The sequence below is a fragment of the Panthera uncia genome, chromosome E3, assembly GCF_023721935.1.
Source record: "Panthera uncia isolate 11264 chromosome E3, Puncia_PCG_1.0, whole genome shotgun sequence".
Classification (NCBI taxonomy): domain Eukaryota; kingdom Metazoa; phylum Chordata; class Mammalia; order Carnivora; family Felidae; genus Panthera; species Panthera uncia.
In genome coordinates, this window is record NC_064815.1 from 18165469 (window position 1) to 18189044 (window position 23576).

General features: G+C 41.9%; 1 protein-coding gene across 3 annotated transcripts in view; it reads left to right on the forward strand.

The window, feature by feature from the left end:
• The first annotated feature begins 12485 nt into the window (after positions 1 to 12485).
• Positions 12486 to 23576, forward strand: part of LOC125928126 (integrin alpha-D-like) — a 74575-nt gene continuing 63484 nt past the window's right edge. The window contains exons 1-8 of one of the 3 annotated variants that reach the window (XM_049638712.1): positions 12486 to 12771; positions 14527 to 14632; positions 17240 to 17343; positions 17476 to 17546; positions 17672 to 17786; positions 20986 to 21116; positions 21775 to 21920; positions 23409 to 23562. In XM_049638712.1, coding sequence (XP_049494669.1) covers positions 12738 to 12771; positions 14527 to 14632; positions 17240 to 17343; positions 17476 to 17546; positions 17672 to 17786; positions 20986 to 21116; positions 21775 to 21920; positions 23409 to 23562 — 861 coding nt within the window. In that variant the 5' untranslated portion in view covers positions 12486 to 12737. Of the gene's footprint in view, positions 12772 to 14526; positions 14633 to 17239; positions 17344 to 17475; positions 17547 to 17634; positions 17787 to 20985; positions 21117 to 21774; positions 21921 to 23408; positions 23563 to 23576 lie in introns of those variants that run through there. The other 2 variants (XM_049638710.1, XM_049638711.1) reach the window with 2 other exon arrangements.

Genomic DNA, 23576 nt, shown 5'->3' on the forward strand with positions numbered 1-23576 from the left:
AGAAATCAGTTGCATTCTTATACACTAACAATGAAGCAACAGAAAGACAAATGAAGAAACTGATCCCATTCACAATTGCACCAAGAAGCATAAAATACCTAGGAATAAATCTAACCAAAGATGTAAAAGATCTGTATGCTGAAAACTATAGAAAGCTTATGAAGGAAATTGAAGAAGATATAAAGAAATGGAAAGACATTCCCTGCTCATGGATTGGAAGAATAAATATTGTCAAAATGTCAATACTACCCAAAGCTATCTACACATTCAATGCAATCCCAATCAAAATTGCACCAGCATTCTTCTCGAAACTAGAACAAGCAATCCTAAAATTCATATGGAACCACAAAAGGCCCCGAATAGACAAAGTAATTTTGAAGAAGACCAAAGCAGGAGGCATCACAATCCCAGACTTTAGCCTCTATTACAAAGCTGTAATCATCAAGACAGCATGGTATTGGCATAAAAACAGACACATAGACCAATGGAATAGAATAGAAACCCCAGAACTAGACCCACAAACGTATGGCCAACTCATCTTTGACAAGACAGGAAAGAACATCCAATGGAAAAAAGACAGTCTCTTTAACAAATGGTGCTGGGAGAACTGGACAGCAACATGCAGAAGGTTGAAACTAGACCACTTTCTCACGCCATTCACAAAAATAAATTCAAAATGGATAAAGGACCTGAATGTGAGACAGGAAACCATCTAAACCCTAGAGGAGAAAGCAGGAAAAGACCTCTCTGACCTCAGCCGTAGCAATCTCTTACTCTCACATCCCCAAAGGCAAGGGAATTAAAAGCAAAAATGAATTACTGGGACCTTATGAAGATAAAAAGCTCTGCACAGCAAAGGAAACAACCAACAAAACTAAAAGACAACCAACGGAATGGGAAAAGATATTTGCAAATGACATATCGGACAAAGGGCTAGTATCCAAAATCTATAAAGAGCTCACCAAACTCTACACCCGGAAAACAAATAACCCAGTGAAGAAATGGGCAGAAAAGATGAATAGACACTTCTCTAAAGAAGACATCCGGATGGCCAACAGGCACATGAAAAGATGCTCAACGTCGCTCCTTATCAGGGAAATACAAATCAAAACCACACTCAGATATCACCTCACGCCAGTCAGAGTGGCCAAAATGAACAAATCAGGAGACTATAGATGCTGGAGAGGATGTGGAGAAACGGGAACCCTCTTGCACTGTTGGTGGGAATGCAAATTGGTGCAGCCGCTCTGGAAAGCAGTGTGGAGGTTCCTCAGAAAAGTAAAAATAGACCTACCCTATGACCCAGCAATAGCACTGCTAGGAATTTACCCAAGGGATACAGGAGTACTGATGCATAGGGGCACTTGTACCCCAATGTTTATAGCAGCACTCTCAACAATAGCCAAATTATGGAAAGAGCTTAAATGTCCATCAACTGATGAATGGATAAAGAAATTGTGGTTTATATACACAATGGAATACTACGTGGCAATGAGAAAGAATGAAATATGGCCTTTTGTAGCAACGTGGATGGAACTGGAGAGTGTTATGCTAAGTGAAATAAGCCATACAGAGAAAGACAGATACCATATGGTTTCACTCTTATGTGGATCCTGAGAAACTTAACAGAAACCCATGGGGGAGCGGAAGGAAAAAAAAAAAAAAGAGGTTAGAGTGGGAGAGAGCCAAAGCATAAGAGACTGTTAAAAACGGAGAACAAACTGAGGGTTGATGGGGGGTGGGAGGGAGGGGAGGGTGGGTGATGGGTATTGAGATGGGCACCTGTTGGGTTGAGCACTGGGTGTTGTATGGAAACCAATTTGACAATAAACTTCATATATTGAAAAATAAATAAATAAATAAATAAAAAACTCTTTGTTAAAGGTCTCACTGATGTCCTCCACTCTTTTCTCAAGGCCAGTGAGTACCTTTATAATCATTACTTTAAATTCTCTATCTGGAATATTACTTATATCTGTATTACCTAGGTCTCTTGCTGTTGTTTTGTCCTGTTCTTTCATTTGTGATATATTCTTTTGTCTCCTCATTTTACCTAACTCTTTGTGTCTGTTTCTCTGTGTTAGGAAAGTCAGCAATGTCTTCTGCTTTTGAAGGTAATGGCTTTATGAAGGATAAATCCTGTAGTGCCCTTTAGTGCAGTGCCCCCTGTTCCCCAGGGCTTTGTGCTTCAGTGAGTGTCTCCTATGTGTTGTGTGTGCTCTCCTATTGAGTCCTAGCCTTCTTTTTCCTTTAGTCCAATTGTCTGCAGAAGCTCCCTTTGCCTGTTGTGGGCAGTGTTTGGCCCCGGGCCTAATAGGGTACATTTTAACAAGGTGTGCAATGGCCTGCTTGTAAATTGAGAACTGCCGCCACTGCCACTGCTGGAACCAAGGTCCCACAAAATGTTCAAATTGGTTAATGAGGTGTTGGCGGGTTTTGTGCTGGTCTTCTGGGGGAGGGGTCCTGCATTGCCAGGACTAAGGCAAGCATGACTGGAAAGGGTGGATCTGTTGAAGCATGGGAGGTGGTGGGCTTGGAGCAAGTAAGCTAGGAAGTGATTGTCAGCACTAAGCTGGTTTCTGAAGGTGGCTGTGTGTTTATGCTGGGATGTGGAGAGGGAAATGGCACCTACCAGCTCCTTTGATCCTGGTAGGGTCTCTCCACAATCCCTGCCTCTCTGGGCCATGCTCTGAGGTGAGTAAATAAGTCTCAAGTAAGTCCCAGGCAGCTTTCAAACTGCTGGTTCTATGCTGTATCTGCAGGAGCTGTCTGTCATACTGTCTCTTTAAGGGCAGGGACTCACTCAGCTTCCTAATTCACTCAGGGCTCTCTCAGAGCCAAGCTCATGGATTTTTAAAATCCCATGCTTTAAGTTCTGCTGGTTGTAAGAACTTACAACAGCCCCTCTCACTTTTAAAGCCAAATGTTAAGGGGATTCATCTTCTCCATATGGACTCTCCAATTTGATAGCCTATTTCTCACCCTTCTCTGTGACCTCATCTCCCTCTAACTGTGGGTGGCCAGGGTCCATTTTGCTCCCAAACTGTGTCTCCATTCTTCCTAACTTCTTCTATGTGGCCTCTTCTCCACCTTTAGTTGTGGAGTTTGTCCTGTCAATTTTTAGGTCATTTTTCTGGGTTATTTATATTGATTTAAGTGTTATCTAATTGTATTCAGGAGAGGAGGAAAGCTTAGGGTCCTCCTACTCCACCATCTTCCCAGCCTCTCTCCTCTTCCCTTGTGACTTGATGACTTTTTTAAGTGTAACACTTGGATCCTTTCTCTTTATTTATGGTTTTGTATCAATTATAGGTTTTTGGTTAGTGGTTACCATGAGGTTCATATATAACATCTTATGGATATGGCAGCTTAGTTTTAGTTTATGATGGCTTAAGTCATACACATTCTAAAATCACTACAATTTATTACTGCCTCCACATTTTATGTATATAATTTCATATTTTATTTCTTTTCATTTCACAGCCTTTAGAAATAATTTTATAGAGATAGTTGATTTTACTACTTTTGTCTTTTCACCTTCATATTAGCTTTATAAGTGATTGAACAACTACCTTTACTTTGTTGGCCTTTACCAGTGAAATTTTTTCTTGTAATTATTTTTTTTCTTCTAGTTATGGCCTTTCCCTTTCACTTTAAAGAAGATGGATAAAGAAGATTTTATATATATATTACATATATGTATATATAATATATATAAAGGAATATTACTCAGCCATACAAAAGAATGAAATCTTGCCATGGCAGTGCTAGAATGTTATATGCTAAGCAAAATTAGTAAATCAGAGAAAGACAAATGCCATATGATTTTACTCATATGTGGAATTTAAGAAACAAACATATGAACATATGGGAAGGGGGAAAAGGGAAGAGAGGGAAACAAGTTACAAGAGAATCTTAAGGATAGAGAACAAAGTGAAGGTTGATGGAGGGTTGTGGGTGGGAGTTGGGCTAGATGGGTGATGGGTATTAAGGAGGGCACTTGTGATGCACACTGGATGTTGTAGGTAAGTAATAAATCATTGAATTCTACCCCTGAAACCAATACTGCACTGTATGTTAACTAACTAAAATTTAAATTAAAAAGAACTTGTTTTAATAAATACCTTACAATTGTTCTCATATGTGGAACTAAAGAAATGAAAATAAGGTAAAAAAAAAAAAGAGAAGCAAACCAAGAAACAGACTTTTAGCTATACAGAACAAACTGATGGTTACCGGAGGGGAGGTGGGTGAGGGGATGGGTTAAATAGGTGATGGACATTAAGGAGGGCACTTGTTGTGATGAGTACTGGGTATGTTATGTAAGTAATGAATCACTAAATTCTACACCAGAAACCAATATTACACTGTTTGTTAACCATCTGGAATTTAAATAAAAAATTTGGAGAAAAATAGAAGTCCCTGTAAGATTTCTTGTAAGGTTAGTTTAGTGATGATGCACTCCCTTAACTTTTGTCTGGGAAACTCTTTATTTCTTCTTTAATTCTAGATGTTAACCTTGCTGAATAGAATATTCTTTTTTTTTTTAAGAGAGAGAGAGAGAGAGAGAGAGAGAGAGAGAGAGATAGCAAGCAGGGAAGGGGCAGAGAAAGAGGGCGACAGAATCCCAAGCAGGTTCCATGCTGTCAGCCCTGCTGACATGGGGGGCTCTAACTCACGAAACTGCAAGATCATGACCTGAGCTGAAGCCACGAGTCAGATGCTTAACTGACTGAGCCACCCAGGCAGCCCTGGATAGAATATTCTTGACTGTAGGTTTTTTCCTTCTAGCACTTTGAGTATATTATGCAACTCCATTTTGGCCTGCATACTTTCTGCTGAAAAATCAACTTATAGACTTACAGAATTTCCCTTGCATGTAATTGTGTGGTTTTCTCTTGATGCTTTCAAGGTTATCTCTTCCAATTTTGCTATTCTAATTATGTGCCTTACAATTTTTTTATTTAAAATTTTTATTTTAATTCTAGTATAGTTAGCACACAGTGCTGTGTTAGTTTCATATGTACAACATAGTGTTTCAACACTTGCATACATCATCCTGTGCTCATCATAACAAGTGGACTCCTTAATCTGCATCATCTATTTCATCCACTCCCTACCATCTCTCCTCCAGTAACCATAAGTTTGTTCTCTATAATTAAGAGTATGTTTCTTGATTTCTCTCTTTCTCTCTCTCTCTTTTATTTTTTTCTCTTTTCTTGTTTGTGTTGTTTTTTAAATTCCATATATGAGTGAAATCATATGATATTTGTCTTTCTCTGGCTATTTCACTTAGCGTTATACTCTCTAGCCCCATCCATATCATTTGCGTGTTAGCACACAAATGGCTGAATAATATTCCATTGTGTGTGTGCATGTGTGTATGCATCCATCAATGGACACTTGGGCTCTGTCTTGAGGTGGCCCTCCTGGTATTCATTTTGTTTGGAGCTGTCTGTGTTTCCTGGACCTGGATGTCTGTTTCCTACCCCATGTTAGAGAAGTTTTTAGCTATTAGGTTTTTCAGGTATTTAGCTATTTAGGTATTTAGCTATTTTAGTTTTTAGGATGACCTTTTAAATTTCTTCTGTTACTTCCACATGTAGCAGTAAGAGTTTCTGTCCCTTCTCAAATCATAGCCAATGCCTAAATTTCATTATTTTATGAGTAGCTTCGCATGCTACTTTCCATTGAGATGTTTTGAGGGATGACATCAGATAGACGGTATCTTACTGTCTCAGTTGTTGCTACCCAGTCAAACGAAGGTCATTGTAAGTTAGTATTATTTTCTCAAAAGGCCCTAGATGTTGATTAAATTTAGCATCAGTGGTAATCGGTCTGGGTTGCACACCCTCTGTTCCTGTGAGGGTCAGAATATGCTCTCATTTGCCCTATAAATCTAATAGGTTCTGGGTCTCTGTGTCTAAATCAGTTTATTGGAATTCCTATTTTTTTGTCATTTCTTATCTAGTATGAGATTTCTCCTCCGTGACTCTGACTGGTTCCATATTATCATTCGTTGTGGTTTTGTCTATTTTCATGGGTTTAACTTTTAGTAAGTTAAAGTTGCCAGGGCTGAAAAGGTTAAAATAATTATTGTCCTCAGGCTGTGGATTGGTACTTTTAGGAACAAAAGGATCTGGACTTCTTTTTACTCTGGGGTCACTTTTTGTACTACTTTTATATCACTCCCCCCCCCCCATTGGTATCTATGTTATTTAATGTTCCTAAGAAGAGCATTGGGATGTCTTCCTTCTTTGGTCTTTTAAATATAAGATATAACTCACTGGGTTAGGAAATGAGGCCAACATCTGGAGTTTCTTTCCAGATTAAATCTTAAATAAGACTCTGGGGGTCCTCAGAAGTTAATATATAATCCAATCTACCCCTAAACCACTCCCTTGAGTAATTTGTGTATGGTTAATAGGTGAGAGATATTTGGTATTGCCCTTTTGTCTTTCACAACAGTGTTCAAAGTTTAATTTTACCTTTTAAAAATGTTTATTTATTTTTGAGAGAGAGAGAGAGACAGAGAGACAGAGAGAGAGAGAGAGACAGAGAGAAGTGGACAGAAGATCCAAAGCAGGCTCTGTGCTGACAGCAGAGAGCCTGATGTGGGGCTTGAACTCATGAACCATGAAATCATGACCTGAGCTGAAGTTTGATGCTTAACCGACTGAGCCCTGCAGGTACCCTCTAAGTTTTATTTTAAAGGTGTTTAATAAAGCATGCCAAAATGTTCATAATGGTAAATCAGTATTACAATAATTATTGTGGCCAATGTTAGCACCCAAACTATAATAGCTCTATAAATTTTGTCTATTCACAGGCTGTTTATAATTTCCATAGAATTCCATAGATGGTAAATAGCATATTTAATTTAAACTTTGCCAGTTCAATAATGGGCTTTATCAGGTTTTGGTCAATTATGAATTGATCATAAGTTGTCAATCTGTATTTCAAATTTGCAATGGGTATGATATAACCCACAGCACTGACGGCTTCAAATATTATTACTTCAGGTTAAGTACTAATTATGCCAATTATTTTGCTTGGTGGATAATTAACCCTCAGAAACTAAGTTCATCTTTGCCGGCAATTTATTTAACTGTGGGAATTTCACAAGCCAATAACATGCAGGATAATGTCTCTTAATAAGTCATTAAAGAAATAACATACTGCAGGGGTGCCTTGGTGGCCCAGTCTGTTAAACACCCAACTCCTGATTTTAGCTCAGGTCATAATCTTAGTTTGTGGGATTGAGCCCCACACTGGGCTCTGTGCTGACAGCACAGAGCCTGCTTGGGATTCTCTCTCTCTCTTTCTCTCATTCCCTTCCCTGCTCATTCTCTCTCTCTCTCTCTCTCTCTCTCTCTCTCTCTCTCAAAATAAATAAATAAACATTAAAAAAAAAAGACATAACATACTCCAAAACAATGATGGATTTGTCACACTATTGTTCCAGGTGAGGGGAGATGAAAGGAATAGAATCCAAGTTTAGTTGTGGTGTTGTTTATAGAGTTGATAATCAGCAGAGACGGTTTAGCCAACCAAGAACTGATGTCCAGCTGCCAGTGCGAAAGTAAAATTCCCTGGTTACTACAGCATGTTGATAGGAAAAGATGCCAAGGTGTAGGTGGGCAAGATGATCTCCTTCACAGAGTTGCTGCATGGCTTTCACCATTGCTAGTTTTACCATGGCAGGAGTTAATTTCCCCAAGGTCTTCAGAAGGCTATTCAGATCAGTAAATTGTAGCCTTGCTCAGACTAAATACTCATGGATATCCCTCACAAAATCTTGGTATTTGTAGTCTAAATGTCCCCTTTTGAGAGTTGCTTCTTCATATATATTTTTAAATATAATTTGTTGTCAAATTGGCTTCCACACAACACCCAGTGCTCATCCCAACAAGTGCCCTCCTCAATGACCATCACCCACTTTCCCTTCTCCCCCACCCCATCAACCCTTAGTTTGTTCTCTGTATTTAAGAGTCTCTTATGGTTTGCCTCCCTCTCTCTGTTACTCTTTTTTCTCCTTCCCTTCCCCCCATGGTCTACTGTTAAGTTTCTCAAGATCCACATGTGAGTGAAAACATATGGTATCTGTCTTTCTCTGACTGATTTATTTCACTTAGCATAACACCCTCCAGTTCCATCCACATGGTTGCAAATGGCATGATTTCATTCTTTCTCATTGACAAGTAGTATTCCATTGTATATATAAAGCACATCTTCTTTACTTATTCATCAGTTGATGGACATTTAGGTGCTTGTTGAAAGCACTGCTATAAACATTGGGGTACATGTGCCCCTATGCATCAGCACTCCTGTATCCCTTGGGTAAATTCCTAGCAGTGCTATTGCTGGGTCATAGGATAATTCTATTTTTAATTTTTTGAGTAACTTCCACACTGTTTTCCAGAGTGGCTGCACCAGTTTGCATTCTCACCAACAGTGCAAAAGTGTTCCCATACCACCTCACACCGGTCAGAATGGCTAAAATGAACAACCCAGGAAGCTTCTTCACATATTTTGACTGGTAATCCTTCTTCAGCAGGGCCCTTCAGCAGCTTAGCTACTAAGTTCATATCAGTGAGAAGAGATGAGATACTGATATACTGACACAACTCCTTTATTTTTATATTAAAATGACTTTACTTCTTTTTTAATTTAAATTTTAGTTAGCCAGCATATAATGCAATATTGGTTTCAGGAGTAGAATTCAGTGATTTATCACTTACATTCAATACCCAGTGCTCATCACAACAAGTGCCCTCTGTAATACCAATCACCCTTCTAGCCCATCTCTCACTCACCTCCCACTGTCAACCCTCAGTTTGTTCTCTGTTGTTAAGAATCTCTCATGGTTTTTTTCTCCTCTCTCCACTTTCTTCCCCCTTTCCATATGTTCATCTGTTTTGTTTCTTAAATTCCACATATAAGTGAAGTCATATTGTATTTTCTTTCTCTGACTTATTTTGCTTAGCATAATACATTCCAGTTCTATCCATGTCATTGCAGATGGCAAGATTTCATTCTTTTTGATGGGTGAGTAATATTCCATTGTATGTATATGTATAGATATATATCTTCTTTATCCATTCATCAGGTAATGGACATTTGGGCTCTCTCCATAGTTTGGCTATTTTTGAAAATGCTGCTATAAACATTGAGGTGCACGTACCCCTTTGAGTGTGTATTTTTTTATCCTTTAGGTAAATATCTTATAGTGTGATTGCCGGGTTCTATTTTTAGGGTTTTTTTTTAAGTTTACTTATTTATTTTGAGAGAGAGAAAGAGGAGACAGAGAGAGAGAGAGAGAGTGAGAGAGAGAGAGAACAAGCTGGGGAAAGGCAGAGAGAAGGAGAGACGGAATCCCAAGTAGGCTCTGCCATTAGCACAGAGCCTGATGCAGGACTTGAACCCACACACTGTGAGATCATGACCTGAACTGAGATCAAGAGTCACATGTGTAACCAGCTGCGCCACTCAGGGGCCCCTCTATTTTTAGTTTTTTGAGTAACCTCCATAGTGTTTTCCAGAGTGGCTGAACCAGTTCGCATTCCCAACAACAGTGCAAAGAGGTTTCCCCTTTCTCCCAACACCTGTTGTTTCTTGTGTTTAATTTCAGCCATTCAGACAGGTGTGAGGTGTTATCTCATCATGGTTTTGATTTATATTTCCCTGATGATACATGATGTTGAGCATCTTTTCATGTGTCCATTTACCATCTAGATGTCTTCTTTGGAAAAGTGTCCATTCATGTCTTCTGCCCATTTCTTAACTGGGTTGTTTTTTGGGTTTTGAGTTTGATAAGTTCTTTATAGATTTTGGGTGCTAACCCTTAATTAGATATGTCATTTGCCAATATCTTCTCCCATTCTCTAGGCTGCCTTTTAGTTTGGTTGAATGTTACCATGCTGTGCAGAAGCTTTTTATCTTGAAGTATCAATAGTTCATGTTTGCTTTTGTTTCCCTTGCCTTTGATGATGAAAACAACTTCACTTCTAAAAGCAATTTTATTTTGTCTTGGTTATAAACAAGGGGATTTGAAATCATATTAAACCAATATACAACACATGTGCTTCTGACCCATTTCTGATACATTGGAGGTCCCAATGACCCCTTTCTTGGGTTTGATTAATTTCCTAGAGTAGCTCACAGAACTCGGCAAAACATTTTACTTACCAAATTACAGATTTATTATAAAAGGATATAACTCACATACAGCGAGATGGAAGAGATGCCTAGGGCAAGGAATAGGGAAAGGGCATGAAGCCTTCATGTCCTCTCCAATCATGGCCTTCTCCCCAAATCTCCATGTTTTTGCCTACCTAGAAGCTTCCAGAATTCCGTGCTTTTGGATTTTTATGAAGGCTTCATTACATAGGTGTGATTAATTAAATCATTCATTGACCATTGATGATTGAACCCAATCTCCAGCCCCTCTCTCCTCCCAGGAAATTGGGGAGGTGGGACTGAAACTTCCAAACCTCTAATCCCATGATTGTCTCTACTGGCAGCCAGTCACATTTTTAAAATAAATATCTATTCATTTTTGAGAGAGAGAGACTGAGTGGGGTAGGGGCAGAGATAGAGGGGTACAGAGGATCTGAAGCGGGCTCTGCGTTGACAGCAGTGAGCCCAATATGGGGTTTGAACTCATGAACCATGAGATCATGACGGAGCTGATGTCAGACATTCAACTAACTGAGCCACTCAGGCACTGTGACCAGTTCCCATTTTTAGTTGCTTCCCCAAGGTCCCCTTGTAACATGAGACACTTATATTGTTCTTATCACTTGGGAATTCCAAGAATTTTAGGAGCTCTGTGCCAGAGAAGACAAAGACCAAATATATGTTTATTATAAATTATCATATCAAAAGCTTTAAAAGTTTTACAAAGAGTTGGTGGTTCTGCTAAGTGTGAAACCCCTATTAAGTGCCCTGAAGATACTAGAGTTGAGGAACATCACCTACAGCAACTGTTGAAGGAGTCAGAGCCTTGGAAAACTCATTACCAGGCCTAGGAGAAAGATACTTTTGTGACACTGTGTGGTTTTCATAAGTATTTGAATATCTTTTTCCAATATGCCCTTATTATTGTTGTTGTTGTTTTTTAATGAGTGGAAATTAACAGAAAAACTTTTGCTGAGACAAGTGATAATAAAATTGAGCAAAATTGGAAATCTTTACAGTTGCTGAAATCAGTGAAATATTAGTTACCCTCAAGCTTTGCTTGGGAAAGGAAGTCCCAAATTAAAGATTATGTATGAAATGTTAATTCATTTGAGATTGTGTCTAAAAGATGAGGTGTGCTATAGATGGAGGACACGAAGAGATCTTTACATTTTGTGTTAAGAAAGACCACCAAAAATTATTTTGTGGTTCCAAACACAGAGAGAAGTTCACAGGTTCACAGGTTCACAGAACTGATGAGAGGGTGCCATTTGCTACAGAGGCTTAGCACAAGAGTTGAGCTAGTTGCTCAACTGTCCTTGACATTCTTTGCAGGAAGTAGGTAAATCAGCCTCAAAGCCAGCAATCATACATAATCTTTGGCCCCATTCCCTGCATCAGTGCCCTTCCCACCAACTACTTTATTTTTTTCTGTATATTAAATATCAACTCAAGTAAATTGACCTAAAATTTTTGTTTAGAGATGATTTTATATTGTCTATAGTTGACATGTAAACTACATTTTCAGTATTTTAACTGTCACATATATACTTAAAATAACATGCCATAGTTAGGGATTTTGTCATATATTTTAGCCTTCTAATTCTATTCCTGGTACTATACTCAGTACCTTTTTTTCATGTTTTTGAGAAACATTCATATATGCTTAATTATAGAATATTCAAAACACAAAGAATATTGCAGAGAATAAATAACAACCACGCATTTATCTATCTTTTCCACATTGAAAAATGTTAAAATATTAAAGTATTAAATGTTAAAATATCAAGAGTTGAATGTTAAATTTAACAAATGTCATAAGTTCCCTGTCCACCTCATCACTGAGGCAATCACTGTTCTATATCTATCCTTAACAGATTAGTTTTGCCTGTTCATGTGAAACGAATCAAACATTTTGCAGTCTGGTGTCTGATTTCTTTTACTTATGACAAAGTTGAGATTTATCCATGTTGTTACACCTATCTGTAGTCTCTTCTCTTTTATTGTTGACTGGTAAGCCCTTTTATGGCTACTAAGCCCATTTACCAGTTTGATTATCCATTTTCCTCTCAATGGAGTCCGGTTTTATAAACAACACTGTAACTCCTGCTACACCCCCAACACTGCTATCGGAGGTGGAGGCCTGCCGTTCTCCAGGCTCACATCCATGAAGTGAGGGCTCTGTAGCCATCTGTTTCACCCCCTTTAAGTCATATGCACTTTGGTTTCTGGGCCCCAGGGGGGTCCCAGAGTTCCCTGGGTATCAACTGGGTCTCAAGGGATGGGGGAGGGTGGACTTCTGGGAAAGCCAAGCCCTGGACAAGGAAGCCAGATCTCTAAAGGTGGTGGTGGTGGGAGAGTATGGGCGATTTTCCCCAAGAGTGTCTTTGGCCTCCTGTCCCTGCCTCTGTTCTATGATTAACCAAAGACTTCCTCACTATGCCCCTCCTTCTGTCACTTGAAGGCCTGAGTCATTATTTTAATTCTCCCCGAGGACACTGAGTATCCTTCAGTGCTCTGCTGCTCAGCTCTTCACGCCTTCTTCGATACGCTGCTCAATGATGGCTTTTGGAATTATGCTCCTCTTAGGTGGTAAGTGGGGCCTCAGAGCTGGAAGAGGTCTGGGCGGGGGCGTCTCTGTCTGATAGGGCATTCTGGGGCTGGTGGTCAGCTCATATAGCTCTGTGGAGGAGGTGAGGCAAGGGAGTGCCTTAGTGTCTAGAGTCTGGTGTGGAAAGAGGAATGGCCTGGAATCAGGGGAGGGTCATAACCTGAGCAAAGATGAGACAAGATGGACTCATAGGCTAAGTTTGGGTGGAGAATAAACTACTTCTCCACATTCCCCAAGGCTTCCCCCCACCTTCTGTCAGGCCCCTGGTGTGTGTGTGTGTGTGTGTGTGTGTGTGTGTGTGTTGTATGGTTGACAGGAGTCAGCCTCAGAGCCCCAGGGGGGAAGGCCATAGAAGTCAATAGGGAAGGGAAACTTTGGATATCTCATCCTTGGTCCTTGGTTTTGATTTCAGGTAGGTTGTTCCACGACTGCCAAGAGAATAGTCCAGAAATTGAACCTGTAACAGGATCACATTTCTGTGTCATTTGAAATGATTTGTGTGTCAGTCAAAATCAGATTCCACACAAAAATCCAGACTTTCAGCTTCTCTTGAGAAATGGGAAGGTCTGGAGCTCTGAATTCTAGACCCTGGTAATGCTTACCTCCTTTAAAAGGGCCACATTCTCTAAGTGCCCATAATTCCCTGGTACTCACACCACCCACTTCACTCACTGATGTCACCCTCTTGGCCTCTGAGACATTTCAGTCTGAGACTTTTGGCATCATCCTACTTGTCTGGTCATAGGTTCTTTTTTCAGACTCAGAAATAGAATCATCCTTTGAGGAGATTTGGGATGTGAAGCTCCCTTGCATGTGGCCATGGTAGGGTTATGGCACCTTCAACATCTGGCCTTTTCCCAGAACCCCAAGATTCAGTTGTTTGGACCTTTCCTGTCACATCCTGGCCTAATGGTTTATATTCTTAGAGCTTCCCTACTTTGGGGTTGGAGTTGACTCCTCAATCCAGAGACAGCTGGGAATTCTAGTAGAAATGGAGAAGAAACCTGCTGTCTAGGAGTGAGAGTTGTGGGAAAAACCCTTGAAATGTAGGGGACCTTCCACTGAGGTTTTTGAGCTTAGTCACCAGAGAGGAGAATGTGAAGGATCAGGAGAGTGGGTTGGAATCCTGGCTCTACCAGGGACTTCCTGTGCAGTTCTGGGTCAGCCAACAAATAGTAAGTAATTAGTCACCTGTTAAGGGCCAGGCACTGCCTCAGGCACCAACACAAGATGGTTGCAGTCCTTGTTGTCTTAGAGCCTAGCACCAAGGAAGGGGGGCATGGGAAACACATAATAATAAATAATTAATCAAAAAATTCTAAGTCTGTTTCCCCATCTGGACCTTAGGGTGGGCCATGATGTAATTATTAATGGTGTCCCTTTCATTCTCAGAAGGTCTCAGTTTAGGAAATGAATTGTATTATCATAAGGGGCATTCTTGAGCTAACATACCATGAGGTGACAGGCTCAATTTCAGGTTGTACATGTCCTTTGAAATATCCTTGAGGGGGCATTTCTCTGGATTGTTGCCCTTTGTATTGTGGTTTGATTATTGTTGAGGAAGGGAGAGACAGGAGCCACACAGATGGCAAATCAGGAAACAAAAGAACACCCTTCTCCTGGGAAGATGAGCTGGACTGGGGTGGGCATCAAGATCCCAAAAGTCAGGTATCCAGAGGAGATGAGGCTTCTCTGACTGTTCCTCCCACCCTCACTTCCCTCTCCATATTCCTCAGTCATTGCTTCTTATTATGGGTTCAACTTGGATGTGGAGGAGCCCATGGTCTTTCAAGAGGATGGAGTTAGCTTTGGACAGAGTGTGGCCCAGTTTGGCAGATCGAGGTAAGCCCTGCCCACTCTCCCCACCTTCACCCCTTCAGCCTTCAGGCAAATGGATGAACATGGATTAGGAGGTATCTGGAGGAAGGGCAGCATGGGCAAAGTCTGACACCACTGACACCACTACTACCAACTATTCACGGTCCCAGGAAGGGTCACAAACTCTGGACAAGACACTCCTTCAGGAGGGAGATCTTGAATCTCCTCCAGACAGGTCTCGCCTCATGGCATGTGACCAGTGTAAGTGACCAGTACAGTTACCCTTGCACTTGTAATAATGTTTTGCAGTCTTCTTCTTGAAATTATTAAGAATTGATCTTAGCATTTGTGTGTGGTCATTAAGATTGATGGGGAAGTGGAGATGTGCTGGAGGCTTGGAGCTTTGGCTCACATGCAGTCTAGCCTTCTGTGGAGTGGTTCTTAGCTTCCTGCTTCCCCACACCTATCCAGTGACCCCTGCTGCCCTCAGCCCCTGGTATGAGTTAGGCAAGGTCAAGGTTGGCTGTGCACAGTTTTCCCAGTCTGTGGGGTTTGCACTGGCCCTGGGAAAATCCCTGTGCCTTGGGGAAATCAACACTAAATAGCAAACAGGTAAAGACAGGACAGGTAAAGAGGAGGATCATGGGGAGGAAAAAAAAAGGGACAAAAAACTTTTTTTCTCCCAGAATAAAAGGCCCACATTTTTATCTCACACTGGGACTGTCAATTATGTACCTCACCCTGCTTCCAGAAACTCACATTCTCAGGTCCCAGCAGCAGGGACCCAAGTTGTTAAAGTCCCAATGTGATGCAAGTATAACGGAAATCTGGAGGCATAAGAAGGAAGAGATCAAACCCAGGAGGGAATTCTAGGAAGGCTTCACAGAGGAGGTCAAGTTGGCAATGAGCCTGAGAATACAAGAAGATTTCATTGGCCAAGAAGTAGCATATTGAGGTCACTGAGTTCTAAGAGCACATCCATCCCCCTTCCTCACCCAGCTGTCAGGCTGGGGCATGGAAGAAAATGCCAGATGTCAGAGTTATGGGGTGGTTTTTTTTTTGGTTTGTTTGTTTGTTTTGAAATATACAGGGCAAAAACTGAAGTGCCCAATCTTGGAAGGTCCAACTCAATAAATTTTTCATATGTGTATACCCAGGTAGCTGCCGCCTGGATCCAGGTACAGAACATCCTCAGGTCCCCTCCCCTGGATTCCCTTAGGCCTTTTCTGATCACTCAAAATCCAACAAATTCAAAGATAGCCACTGTCCCACTTCCATCACCATCAGTTACACACACACACACACACACACACACACACACACATAAACTATTGATTGACTGCTGTTCACCAGTATTTACAAAAAAGTAAATATATAGATTGGATGACATGCTGATTGCTACAAAGTTATTGTTTTTCCTGTTGTCTGTTGAAACACAACCCAAACACTGAAAAGACTAAGCCTATGAATCAGGAATAGATAAGGTAAAGAAAAACATGTAGATGAAAAGTTTGCTCATCCATTTATGCCAGCAGGTCCCAAACTGCTACATCTCTAACCATCTATTTAGATTTTCATCAGCAAGTGTTAGACCCACAAGGATTTCAGTTTTCCATAAAGGAATAGCTTTCTAGAAGGAAGATTTAAATGCTAACCTAATGTGGTTTGCCTGGCTAATTAGTTAAAAACACACAAATATTTGTCTAGTTTTCTCATCTGAGTGGAGAGATTGTTGGCAGAGATAACATTTTTTTAAATTAAAAAATTCTCTCCTCTCAAAAGGTTTTGTAAATAAATTTTTGCACTTATATGACTGTAGATATTGATATGGAGTCTGATGCTTTTGCTTTAAGTTGTCCAACTCAAATTGCTTATGTTATATTTAAATTATCCAATTAATTACAGAATAATATTTTTGTTTTGGTACCTTATGGTTTAAAATTTTTCCATGTAGGGGTGCCTGGCTGACTCAGTCAGCTAAGCATCCGAGTTTGGCTAAGGAGATGATCTCACAGTTTGTGGCTTAGAGCGACACATTCAGCTTTGTGCTGACAGCACGGAACATGCTTGGGATTCTGTCTCCCCTCCCCTCTGCCCCTCCCCAGCTCATTCATGCTCTCTCTCTTTCAAAAATAAATAATCTTTAATTTTTTTTCCAGGGCACCTGTTGGATTGAGCACTGGGTGTTGTATGGAAACCAATTTGACAATAAATTATATTTAATATAAAAAATTCTTTTTTTTCCATGTAACTTGAGGTGATCTATTTCTTGGGTGGCTCAGAATGATGGTACCCCAGAAACAAAATGCACTTACTCATGGCTGGAAAATGTTTTTCTTTTGAATATATTTATTTTTGGTTAATGTTAAAAAACAGCACTCAAACCATTTGTATATATAAATACAAATTTATTTATGTATCCTCACACATACACAAACAAAAAGTCCAGCATAGTCCTTCAGCACATGTGGGTTAAACTGAAGCTCTCCTTTTTGAGTAGCCTCATGAGTGGCAAATGCCAAGAGCTTCTCTCTCAAACTCTCACTTCCTTGTCACATGGTGATACTTCCTCACCTGAAGAGCCCTTGGCCTTACCCCTCATACAACTATATGTCATGCTTGTGCCTCCAGACTCGTGGTGGGAGCCCCCCTGGAGGTGGTGGCGGTCAACCGGACAGGACGGTTGTATGACTGTGCAGCTGCCACTGGCCTATGTCAACCTATATCACTGCACAGTGAGTGACTCCACCTGGGAATTGGGGCCCTCAATCCTCCTGTACCAGAATGTCTCTCCTTGGCCTCTAGTCCTGATTCTCCCCCCAAATGAGGGTGTGCCCATAAGTATGATCATGTGTATCTGCCCTCAGCACCACCAGAGGCCGTGAACATGTCCCTAGGCCTGTCCCTGGCAGCCTCCAACAATCGCTCCTGGCTGCTGGTGAGTTTCTCTGGGTCATAGAAGGGTCACAAGGGCGGGATCAGGGGCCAGAGGAGGCTTGGGCTGGGGGAGAAGAAAATGGAGAATTCTGGGGCCCCTTTGCTCACACAGGTCTCTGCCTCTAGGCCTGCGGCCCAACCATGCACAGAGCCTGTGGGGAGAATATGTATGCAGAAGGCTTTTGCTTCCTGTTGGGCTCCCACCTGCAGACCATTCGGACAGTGCCTGCTGCCCTGCCAAGTAGGTCCCTTTAGAGACAGCATTTCTGTTTTATACACATACTGGCACAGAGGAGTGGGCAGAGCCTAAGACTATGGTCTTGGCTTCCTGTGCTCATGGCCCCTTCCCAGAGGCCTCAGTGAGCCCAAGAAGGTCTGGGAACATGGTCTGGCCTCGTAAGAAGGGCAGCTTACAACAGGTTCTCTAAGCTGGTCAAGGGGAAAAGGAGGCATGAGGACCTCACAGTTGCCAACAGGTGCAGAGATGCTTCTTGGGCTTTCAGAGAAAAGGCCTTGGATGGTCAAAAATGTGGTGAGGATGATAGATCCAGGGATCCAACTACGAGGCCATTCCTGATCACTCACTGATGAGTTTCTAAAGGGAGCAAACGTTAGGACCATGGAAAATGTGATGCACAATTTTGTTGCTGATGTCTTCCACAGAGAGTGGTGCCAGGGACACTGAACATCATCTCTCTGAGAGTCATTCTGAATAAGTCTGTCTTCTGTGTCCTTGGGAAAGTGACCTAATTCCCTGGTTTTCATTTCCTCTTTGGTCAACTGGGTCTTAATAATCGAGGTGGTTATGAGGATTAAAACATTATATATATATATATATATATATATATATATATGCTTAGACCTCTGCTTGGCACATAATATGTGACTACTGTTATGACTGATATTCTAGCTAGCTAGAACCATGTGCTTAGACTAGGAGGAAGATACAGGTAAACTGTCTTCTCTGGGCACTCTAGGTGCTGACTGAGAGCAATGCTTTGGACTAGAGAAGCCATGATACCAGGCATGGTGGGATTTTAGGCAAAGGTGAAATAGCAGCAGAAACACCTCTCAATCAAACTGTGAGAGCAGAGTCTACAGACGGGACAGAGAGAGTGGAGGAGGGGTGTCCAGGACTCTTGGGGGTGCCATGAACTACCTTGGATGTCTGTGCAGTCAAAATAGAGGATGTGGCATTTCAGCACTAGGACATATCTCCTTTATTCTAGATGTCTCCATGGCTCATGAGATGGGATGCTTGTTGAAAATGGAACTTAGGCACATAAGCCTGGTGTAAGCAAGGCAAGTCTGAGTAGAGGATGAAGGGACTGCATGCCAGACAGTGCTGGATGTGTGATGTGCATTTTTATTGCATCCTCATAGTTTCTGGTTGGTAGGCAGGATGATCCCTGTCTCACAAGCAAGAAAACTGAGTCTTAGAGAACTGAGTTCCCACTGTTGGGAAGTAACAAAGCTCAGAGATGAAACCAACCTTTCCTGATGTTAACCTGTCTTTTCTCAGGCAGTGCTCAGCTATAGCCTGGTGCCTGCTGCTGGGAGCCCAGTGGATATAATAAAAGGAACAAAGAACAGAAGTGGTATTGTGAGGGAACTTGCCACTGGGCTGGCCTGAGAGAGGATATGGTGGGTGGTTTTGTGGTCCAGCTAACAAGTACACACAAGTGAAAGATGTGGGGACAGGGAACTTCAGCTACCAAGCTGTTGGGAGATAACAGGTGAGGAGGGGAGCACCTTAGGGCTTCTTGGCCAGCCATGTGGAGGGCTGAATTTTCTGGTCAAGGAAGCAGAGAGGAAAGTGATCTTCCATTTCTTTTCAGCATGGGTGAAGCACCAGCTGGTTGAATAGGCGAGATGGGGGAGGTGTGGGGAGTGAGGAGAAAGTATTTTTGTTTCAGTGGCAGGAGGCCAGCTGCCACAGTTCAGCATCATGCCTCATTGCTGTCTGTGGTGGCCTGATCTCTTACCACACTGAGAGCAACACAGGATGTGGGGTACTGGTGGAGGCACCAACTGTGTCCTTTACACAAGCCACACACTTTATGTGAGTTTGGGGTTGGTCTGAAATGTCTTATTTGTTCATGGGTATAAGGTGTGTCTTTACCTTGTGTGGACTCCATGAAGGCAGGGATGGTATCTTTTCTAAAACTATGGACTTAGACCAGATTTCCTGAGAAGTGAACTCTGTGTCTCATTTGGGAATATTCTCAGCAGCAATACTTCTGAGAGCATGAAGGAAGCAGGACTCATTAGAGAAAGAGGGTGGACTGTGATGGATCAGAACAGAGGCTTCAGCCAACTCAGAGAAGCTTGGAACATGACTGCATGCAGGTTGCCCCCAGGAGCAGGAGGTGTAACTGTGGGCAACTCCTGATGCTTAGTTATCAGCTGGGAGCCATCAACAGCCAACTACCTGCAGCTGATGATAAGCACCTCCGTCCTGATAGGGGGTGTGTCTTGGTGGCACAACTTAGCATCCATGCAGGTGTGTTTTTGGGCCTGAAACAATGCCTGGCACATGGTGATGATGGTGATAGGAGCTAACCTTTATGGGGGGCCAGGCCCAATCTTAAGCATTTTATACACATATTACTTTTTATCCTAGTCCATGTGTTAGGCACTATTATTATCTCCATTTTACAGATGGGGAAAACTGAAGCCCAGTGAAGTTACATAACTTGCTTGAGTTGACCACTAGTAGATGCAAGAGCTGGGATTTGAGCCCAGGCATGCTCAGAATACAAACTCTGAATCACTTTCCTAAATTGCTTTCCCCTGTGCTCTACAACATTCCTAGAGTGTGTATTCAATAAATATTTGTTGACTAAGCAAATGAGGAGCCCACCTTGTCTCTGTCCTTTCCTTCCTCCTCCATGTTCTAGACTTTGTGGAAGGTGGGAAGCAATAGGGACCCTGATGAGGGGGAAGGGGCTTGGGCAACAGATTTTTCTTTTGTGGTTAGAATGCTTTTTTAAATAAAGTTTTAATTTTAATTACAGTATAGTTAGCACACAGTGTTATATTAGTTTCAGATGTACAATATAGTGATTCAACAATTCCATGTATCACCTGGTGCTCATCATGACAAGTGTGTTCCTTAATCCCCATCACCTATTTCACCCATCCACCACTCACCTCCCTCCTGGTAACCAAGAGTTTGTTCTCTATAGTTAAAAGTCTGTTTCTTGTTTGTATCTCTCTTTGTGTTTCTCTCTCTCTCTCTCTCTCTTTGTTTGGTTGGTTTCTTAAATTTTGGGCAGTGGATTTGGGCCTCCTCTGTGGAGGGTGCTGGAAACTTGGTGGGAATTGATTCCTAATCCAGGAATGACACTTTAAGTCTGTGGAGCAGAAAGGGTTTCTGGGTCCTGGGAGATGGCTGGGCCCCACACTAGCATCTCTGATTCCTTCCTCCTTCTCTACAGAGTGTCCAAGTCAAGAGATGGACATTGTCTTCCTGATTGATGGCTCTGGAAGTATTGACCAAAGGGACTTTAAGCAGATGAAGGACTTTGTCATAGCTGTGATGGGACAGTTTGAGGGCACCAACACACTGGTGAAGATTGGGTCCCTGAGACCTGGGGAGTGTTGAGGGGGGGTGGCCGCCTTTGGGAAAGGCCAACCTAGGAGGAGGCCTGGCATTGCTGGGGGTGGGCTCAGTGGACCTATGCCATGATAAGGCTAAGATCTCAGTGCAGGGCTGATTTGTGCCCTTACCTGAGGAAATTCCCCTGTGGCATTTAATATGTCTTTATATGGCCCAGGAAATATAAGTTTTTTTTACTGCTAAAAAGCATTGAAAGGATTGCAAAAATAGTTTTGCTATGAAATTAGACTGAAGATAACTTGGCCAAATACTTCATGATTTCTTTGTTGTGTTTTCCATGCAACTCATTATTTCTCTTATTTTATTTCTCACTAATTAGTGTATATGTGTGTATGAATTCTTGAGAAGTAAGGAAATATAGCCTACAAGTTGATTTCATATGTTATGAAAGTTTAAAAAATCTTATTTTAACAAATATTGCAGTATTTCCAAAGTATAAAAGAAGCATTATTTGGTTTTGATTTCCTAGTTTTCTTTTTGGGCCAATTTCCTCCTGGGTTTTAGCCTCAAAAAACACATGGAAATTGTAAATCCAAAATTATTCTAAAATAAAAGTTAATTTAAAAATAACTCCTGAAACCCAGGGCCTTCCTCTTGGTCTTTGCAGTTCTCACTCATGCAGTACTCCAACCATCTGGAGATCCACTTCACCTTCACTAAATTCCAGAGAAGCTCAAGCCCTCAGAGCCTCGTGGATCCCATCAGACAACTGAAAGGCCTGACTTTTACAGCCACAGGCATCCTGAAAGTAGTGTAAGTTCTCCCTTCTGCCTCATTTGGACACACTGCCACACTTCCTCATGCTGGTCGGCACAGTTCTAGGAAGTTCTGGAGAAAGGGGCTCTAAAGGGGAGTGGAGAGGCTGTCCTCCCTGGAGTGTTCCCCCCGATATAGTGTGGGATTCTTCTGCAGTGTGTGTCCTCTCTGCCGGCCTTGGATTCGCTAGATTCTGACTCCACCTGGGGCAGCAGAGACATAAGCTTTGGTTCAGACAATCAGAGTTCTCATTCTGGCTCCCTGCTGATAATCTGGGCAACACTGGAAGTTACTGAATCTAAGTCTCAGTAAACTGTCAAATGAGGATAAATGTACATCCTGGTTGTAAGGATTACATGAGATCTGATGCATGAGGTGCTTCTGAACATGAAGTGCTGGACAAGTGGTTAGAGTTTTATCCAGAAAATGGTGCACCCCTTTTTGACATCCCTGGCAAGGAGTCAGGAATTGTTGCCAAGTGTGTTCTGCCTGTCTCCTCACTCACATCCCTCTACCCCCACATCCTCATTTATGTGAGTTCTCTGCATTAACTGGGTGCTTACAATGTGCCTGTCCAGCATTGGGTGCTAGGCAGACCATGAAGAAATGGCTTAGGTGGTGGGGCCAGAACAGAAGATGTGGCTCTTCTGGGAAAGAACTGGGTGAATGTCTGGGATCTTTGACTTGTGCACCCAAGGGTACCACTCTAGGGGTGGTACTGGAGAAATGCTGAACAAGGCATACTCCTACCAACTTTGCTCCCCAAAGTGCAAGAGCTACCAAGGCTTTTTAAGCCCATAACTAGAATAGTGTCATTTCCATTTCATGCTACTGATTAAAACAAGTCACAGGTCAGATTCACTATGGGAAGGGAATCAGATGTGGCACACTGGGGCCAACACTGAAGATGAGCTATGGCACAATTCTTATTCTCATCTTCCACGAAGACAAGCAGAGGTTCAGGGAGGTAAAACAATTGACCAAGTGTCTGACTCCAAAGCTCCTACTCTGAACCACACTGTCTCCTGTAAATGAGGTTCCATAATGGCAGGATTTTTAGAACAAGACATAGGAGTACATTTATTATTGGTCTTACTAATTATTGTATGGCTTTCAGAAAGGGCTGTGACTATTTCTTTTGTTTAAGTTTTCATTTATTTTTGAGAGACAGAAAGAGAGAGATTGGGGGAGGGGCAGAGAAAAGGAGACAGAGAATCCAAAAAGGTTCCAGGCTGTTAGTGCAGAGTTCGATGTGGGGCTCCAACTCATGAGATGTGAGATCATGACCTCAGCCAAAGTCTGACACCAAACAAACTAAACCACCGAGGTACCCGTAGCTGAGGCATTTTCTTAACATTTTTCCTGGTAAAGTTGAAGGGTGCCAGAACACCAAAGTCTCCCCAGATGACCTTCTAGAGCTGCAAATGATTTCTTTTCAAAATCAGTTTCATCTCAGGAGAGCCAACTCCCTTTCTTCCTTGACAGGAAAGAACTGTTTCATAGTAGGAATGGTGCCCGTGAAAGTGCCAAGAAGATTCTCATTGTCATCACAGATGGGCAGAAATACAAAGACCCCCTGGAATACAGTGATGTCATGCCCCTGGCAGAGAAAGCTGGCATCATTCGCTATGCCATTGGGGTACGTCCTCTTCC